At 55.7% G+C, this 5,882-nt stretch overlaps 1 protein-coding gene across 2 annotated transcripts; it reads left to right on the forward strand.

Annotated features, from left to right (window-relative positions):
- The first annotated feature begins 575 nt into the window (after positions 1-575).
- On the forward strand, positions 576-5,481 carry PIH1D1 (PIH1 domain containing 1). Of its 2 annotated transcripts, XM_011946385.1 has the most exons (9): positions 576-945; positions 1,260-1,326; positions 2,140-2,319; positions 3,703-3,764; positions 3,859-3,940; positions 4,321-4,450; positions 4,684-4,759; positions 5,090-5,233; positions 5,360-5,481. In XM_011946385.1, the coding sequence occupies exons 1-9, from the start codon at positions 856-858 to the stop codon at positions 5,399-5,401; spliced, it is 873 nt and encodes a 290-aa protein (XP_011801775.1). In that variant the 5' UTR covers positions 576-855; the 3' UTR covers positions 5,402-5,481. The 2 variants fall into 2 exon arrangements, with proteins under 2 accessions (XP_011801775.1, XP_011801774.1); XM_011946384.1 differs by having other exon boundaries at positions 5,090-5,475.
- Positions 5,482-5,882: the final 401 nt, after the last annotated feature.

Consider the following 5,882-nt stretch of genomic DNA (forward strand, 5'->3'; position numbering starts at 1 on the left):
TTTTTTTTTTTTTGTAGAGACAGGATTTTGCTATGTTGCTCCGACTGGTCTCGAACTCCTGGACTAAAGCGATCCTCCTGCCTCAGCCTCCCAGCCTGAAAGTGCAGCTTTTAGTTCTAATTATATTTACTAGGGGTCGGAGCTAGATCTGGCAGGAAGTGATAATTCAAAGATAAAAGGGGTACGTTTTAGGATGGACATTGAGATTAAGGTTTTGAAAATGCAACCTTGACTGCAAAGTAACGGGGCCAGTTTTGGTTGTGGAAAGAGTGGAAGTGTGGCGCGCTTTTTTTTTGTTTTTAAACAGATGGGATGTGGGACGTTAGCTCATTGTATTGCCCAAGCTGGTCTCGAACCCCTGGCCTCAAGTGATTCTCTTGCCCTGGCCTCCCAAGGTGCTGGGACTACAGGCATGAGCCACAGCGCCCAGCCGGAAGTGTGGCTTTCACAGATATAGGAAGTGTGGCATTTAGGGATTCGCCTTGGTGTTTATTTTTGATTTATGCGAAGGGCGTGGCCTGTCGATAACGCGATACCAGCTTGTGAGTAAGCATGGGGTACTCGGAAGTGTGGCGTACTCCAGGTTTGTGTTTACGGATAGACCGGAAGTGTGGCTTCATTTACAATTCGGCAAGTAGGACGGAGAGCGCATCCAGAGATACAGATTCCCAACGGATTTGACGACGGTGTTCGTTCTTGAATGGAATTGTAGTCTTAGGCCAGTCTTAACTTTCTGAACAGGATAATAGGTATCCGGAGTCGAGTGAGGGCCAGAGCAAGCACTGGGGTTCGGATCCTGAGCAAAGTTCCCCACGTTGAGGGTCTTGAGGACGCCTAGATCTCTTTTCCAGGGCCATGGCGAACCCGAAGCTGCTGGGACTGGAGCTAAGCGAGGCGGAGACGATGGGTGCTGATTCGGCGCGATTTGAGGAGCTGCTGCTGCAGGTGCACAGTGACCGGAGCCCTGGATCCTTGAGTATTCATAGGGGATTTTGGCGGGGTGCTCAAAGATGGGACTACAGTTGCCAGAATGCACTAGGGTGGGAACCGGGCCTCGGGGAATTCAGATTGATGGGTTTCGAGTTTGCTAGGTGGGGTTGCGGTTGTTCCTCTAGTTCCCAAAGGAGAAAGGGGACCTAAACCGTTCAATTTCTCGCGTTATCCACAGCTCTCATAGATAAGAATTGCTCCATTTGAGGAACAAATGAGGGGTCTGATGGCACAGACTCCAAGCCTGGAGGTAGTTTTACTTTATACAGGCCTCGAAGGAGCTCCAGCAAGCCCAGACAACCAGACCAGAATCGACACAAATCCAGCCTCAGCCTGGTGAGAAAGGACACCGGAGAGAGAGGGACAGGAGACCCAGGGAGGCCAGGGGGAGGGGACGGAGAGGAGGAAGGAAAGAGACATGAAAATAAAGGCCTGGGATGGGGGTGAGGTAAGCAGACACCCACAGAGATCACCCTAGGACAGAAAGGAGTTGGGGGACAGAGTAGGAGTAGGTAGGGGCCAGAAAATCAGAGATAGGAAGAGGCCGGGTGCGGTGGCACGCACCTGTAGTCCCAGCTACTTGGGAGCCTAACACAGGAGAATTGCTGGAACCCAGGAGGCAGAGGTTGCAGTGAGTGGAGATCGCACCACTGTACTCCAGCCTGGGTGACAGAGCGAGACTCTGTCTCAAAAACAAAACAAAACAAACAACAAAAACAAAGATAGGAAGAGAGGCTGGGCACAGCGACTCACAACTGTGATCCCAGCACTTTGGGAGGCTGAGGCGGGAGGATCACCTGAGGTCAGGAATTTGAGATCAGCCTGGCCAATATGGTAAAACTCCATCTCTACTAAAAATACGAAAATTAGCCGGGCGTGGTGGTGGGCGCCTATAATCCTAGCTACTTGGGAGGCTGAGGCATGAGAATTGCTTGAACCTGGGAGGTGGAGGTTGCAGTGAGCCGAGATCACGCTACTGCACTCCAGCCTGGGTGACAGTGAGACTCTGTTTCAAAAAAAAGGGGGGGTGGGGAGTGGAACAGAACCAGAAAAAGGGGGACTGGGCAAAAGAAAAAGAGGCTGGAGAGAAAGGATGGGTACTGGGACTTGTGCAGAAAAGGACTGTCATGACTAACCCACTCCCACCAGGTTTCTGCATAAAGACCAACTCCTCAGAAGGGAAGGTTTTCATCAACATCTGCCACTCCCTCTCCATCCCTCCTCCCGCCGACGTGACCGAGGAGGAGCTGCTTCAGATGCTAGAGGAGGACCAAGCTGGGTTTCGCATCCCCATGAGTCTGGGAGAGCCTCATGCAGAACTGGATGCAAGTCAGTGCCCTCAGAGGACCCAGGAGTCTGGCCTGCTAGGCCCCTTCTTCCCTAGAACCCAAGAATCCTGGGCCCAGGACCCTCCTCCCTCAGCTCCTGGAGATCTGGCTCCCCAATCTGATTATTTTCCCTATGGTAGATCTCTAGTGCCCTGGGCATCCCAAACCCAGGCAGTCCTGGTTCTGCCACCTGGCTAGGCTGGCACTTTTCCATGCCCCACTCCAGGGCCGGGAGGCCTGGGCAGAGTGCTCCTCGTGCATCAGTGGATCTCCTGGCTTTAGTCCTGATCCCGCTCTCTCTTTTTTCTTTTTTTTTTTTTGAGATGGAGTTTTGCTCTTGTTGCCCCGGTTCAGACGATTCTCCTGCCTCAGCCTCCCAACTAGCTGGGATTACAGGCGTGCGCCACCATGCCCAGCTAATTTTTGTATTTTTAACAGAGTGGGGGTTTTGCCATGTTGGCCAGGCTGGTCTCAGACCCCTGACCTTAGGTAATCCGCCGCCTCAGCCTCCCAAAGTGCTGGGATTACAGATGTGAGCCACTGCACCTAGCCTGCGGCTCTCTCATTCCGTTTTCTCCTCTGCCCTTCTCCCCTGTCTCCATCTCTGTGTTGCCTCACCTCTGTCCCTGTTTCTGCTTCTATGTCCTTTTTTCCATATGTCTCTTGAAGCTTTCTGGGACCAAGCTCTAGGCAGTGCCCCGGGGAATAAGGACCTATCAAATTCACATTCCACATTCCAGAAACTCCCTGTCATGGGCGGGGCTCAAGGAGGTGGATGCAGTATCAAAAGGGTGCTTTGGAGGGGGGCACCCAGCACAGCCTTGCGATTGCTCGTCACCCACATGAAGGGGTCAGGGAAGGCTTCCTGGAGGAGGAGGTGTGGGATAAGATTTGAAGGAACAGGAAGAGTTCAGCAGGCAAAGACAGAAGAAAGTTCTAGGTAGAGCGGCCTGGAAATGGGAGAGAATGATTAGATTGGATCAGCCAGTAATGGAGAGTGACTGAAATTCAGTGGGCCGAGGTTGCTACAAGAATGAGGTTTTCTCCAGAGGTGGGAGGGGCAGACCACACAGGGACTCCAACGCCAGGCTTGCGGGGCTCAGACCTTCACTTGGGAGCACTGGGGAGCCAGAGGAGAGCTGTGAGCAGGGGCGGGATAGGGTTAGCTCAAGTGACATTACACTGATGGACAGGAGATAGGAGCCGGGGAGGAGGCTGGACGGACAGTCCGGAGCGGACAGTGAGTGCTCAGCTGTCACTTCCTGATGTCTCTGTCTCTGCTTCTTGCGGCCGCTGTCCCTGAATGTTTCTTCCCTGTCTGGGTCTGGGCTGTGGGCTTCCTGCAGAGGGCTGGGGGGCCCTCACCCCATTTTTCTCCCCGCAGGAGGCCAGGGCTGTACCGCCTACGACGTAGCTGTCAACAGCGACTTCTATCGGAGGATGCAGGTTGGGGGCGGGGCTGCGGGTGAGGCCTGGGCAGGGGTCTCTCCCCCTACCCTCCCCCCCACCGCCTGTCTTTTCCCTCTCGCTGTCACCCCAGAACAGCGATTTCTTGCGGGAGCTCGTGGTCACCATCGCCAGGGAGGGCCTTGAAGACAAATACAACTTGCAGCTAAATCCGGGTGAGGGGCAAGGCCTGGGCCATCGGGAAAGAGTGGAGCCTTGCAAGAGCGGTTTGGGGGACACCCTTGGGAGAGGAGGGGCTGGCTTGGGCAGGGTGTCCTGGAGTCTGTGCTACTGGGAGGGGGTGGAGTCTGGACGCCCTGAAGGGGCGGGGCCAGGAACATCTCCAGGGCTGGGTTTTATTGGGGCTTATCACGGGAGGGGGCGTGACTAAGGTGGGCGGGCTTCCTGGAGCCAAGCCTGGGAGTGTGGTCAGATCCCAAGAGTCCCGGTGAGCCGGTGAAGCTGATCCCGGGAGGCTCTTGGCTGTGCAAGGCCTCCTGAGAGAGCAAAGGGAACCCTGACCTGTACAACGTTTGACGGCGCTCCTGACCCTCAGAATGGCGCATGATGAAGAACCGGCCATTCATGGGCTCCATCTCGCAGCAGAACATCCGCTCGCAGCAGCGTCCTCGGATTCAGGAGCTGGGGGACCTGTACACGCCCGCCCCTGGGAGAGCTGAGTCAGGGTGGGCTTTCGGTGGATCCCCGGTCTGATGTTTCCTCAACGCTCTTGGGAATCCCTCCCTCCATCCTCCCGCACTGGGTGATGCCCTGGGGCCCTGGGCACTGAGAGAGGGAAGAGAGAGAACTCCTGAGTGGGAAGGCGTTCTGAGGCACTAGGGCTGGTTGGAGGGAGAAAGGGAACGCCAGGCAAAGACCCGGCAGCTGTGCTCAGCCCTGGGCCCTTGTTCCTCCTCAGCCCTGAAAAGCCTCACCTGAACCTGTGGCTGGAAGCCCCCGACCTCCTCTTGGCCGAAATTGACCTCCCCAAACTGGTGAGTTTTGCTCGCTGGGCCAGAGGAGGGGAATGAGGTCTGGAAAGGTCAGGGACTGTCTCTGAGCGAGAGTGACAAGGGGCTGTTGCTGGACTTGCCAGCTGCATACTCTCTCCCAGGAGGCCCACAGGCCACCTTTGGGTGCTGTCCTGAGGGCGTCCGAGGGATTGTAAGTGCTCGGTTGTTGAGACTTGTAATTGCTGTCTTCTGCCTCTTCCCTGGGAGATTAGACCCTTCAAATATAGTTTCCCAGCGTGTGAGGCTCCCATGCCTGGTCCAGGTGACCGTCCTGTTGCTGAGGAGGGTGACCTGATTCCACCACCTCTCCAGGATGGAGCCCTGGGGCTGTCGCTGGAGATCGGGGAGAACCGCCTGGTGATGGGGGGCCCCCAGCAGCTGTATCATCTCGACGCTTATATCCCACTGCAGATCAACTCTGATGGGAGCAAGGCAGCCTTCCACCGGAAGAGAAAGGTGCCTGGGGGAGGGGTTTGGGGAAGCCGGGACTCTGGGGAGCCTGGACTCTGGCTCTGAGGGAGGGGGACCGGGGGCTGGACTTCTGGGTCGTGGATCCTCATTCTCTTTGCTCTGTCTCCTCAGCAATTAATGGTAGCCATGCCGCTTCTGCCGGTGCCTTCTTGATCAGGGTGTTTCCCTGTGCTTCCGAGATGTGAAGAAACTACTGGCTTCCCTAAAGTTGAAATAAAAGATTTTTGTCTTTGTTCTGTCTCTAACTGGGGATATGTGGGTGTTGGGAGGGAAGAGGGACATTGGGCTGTGCCCCTCCAGTCCCATAGAGGTCACTGCCCCAGCTCAGGCCTCATCCTTCCCCCTGGATCCTCTCTGAAGCCTCCTGGCCTCCAGTCTCCCCTTGTTAGTCCTCCCCAGAGCTGGCCCTGCAGTTTCCCTGTTCACAGCCCTCCTGTAGCTCCCCAGCTGCCCTGGGAGAAGGTCCAAGCCCCTCAGCCAAGCACTCAAGGCTCTGTGTGATCTGAGCCTCCAGTCATGGCTTACTTTTTTGTTTAAGAGGCGGGGTCGCTGGGCCCGGTGGTTCATGCCTGTAATCCTAGCACTTTGGGAGGCCGAGGCGTGTGGATCACCTGAGGTCAGGAGTTTGAGACTA

The sequence above is a fragment of the Colobus angolensis genome, unplaced genomic scaffold (genome assembly GCF_000951035.1).
Source record: "Colobus angolensis palliatus isolate OR3802 unplaced genomic scaffold, Cang.pa_1.0 Scaffold25, whole genome shotgun sequence".
Lineage (NCBI taxonomy): Eukaryota > Metazoa > Chordata > Mammalia > Primates > Cercopithecidae > Colobus > Colobus angolensis.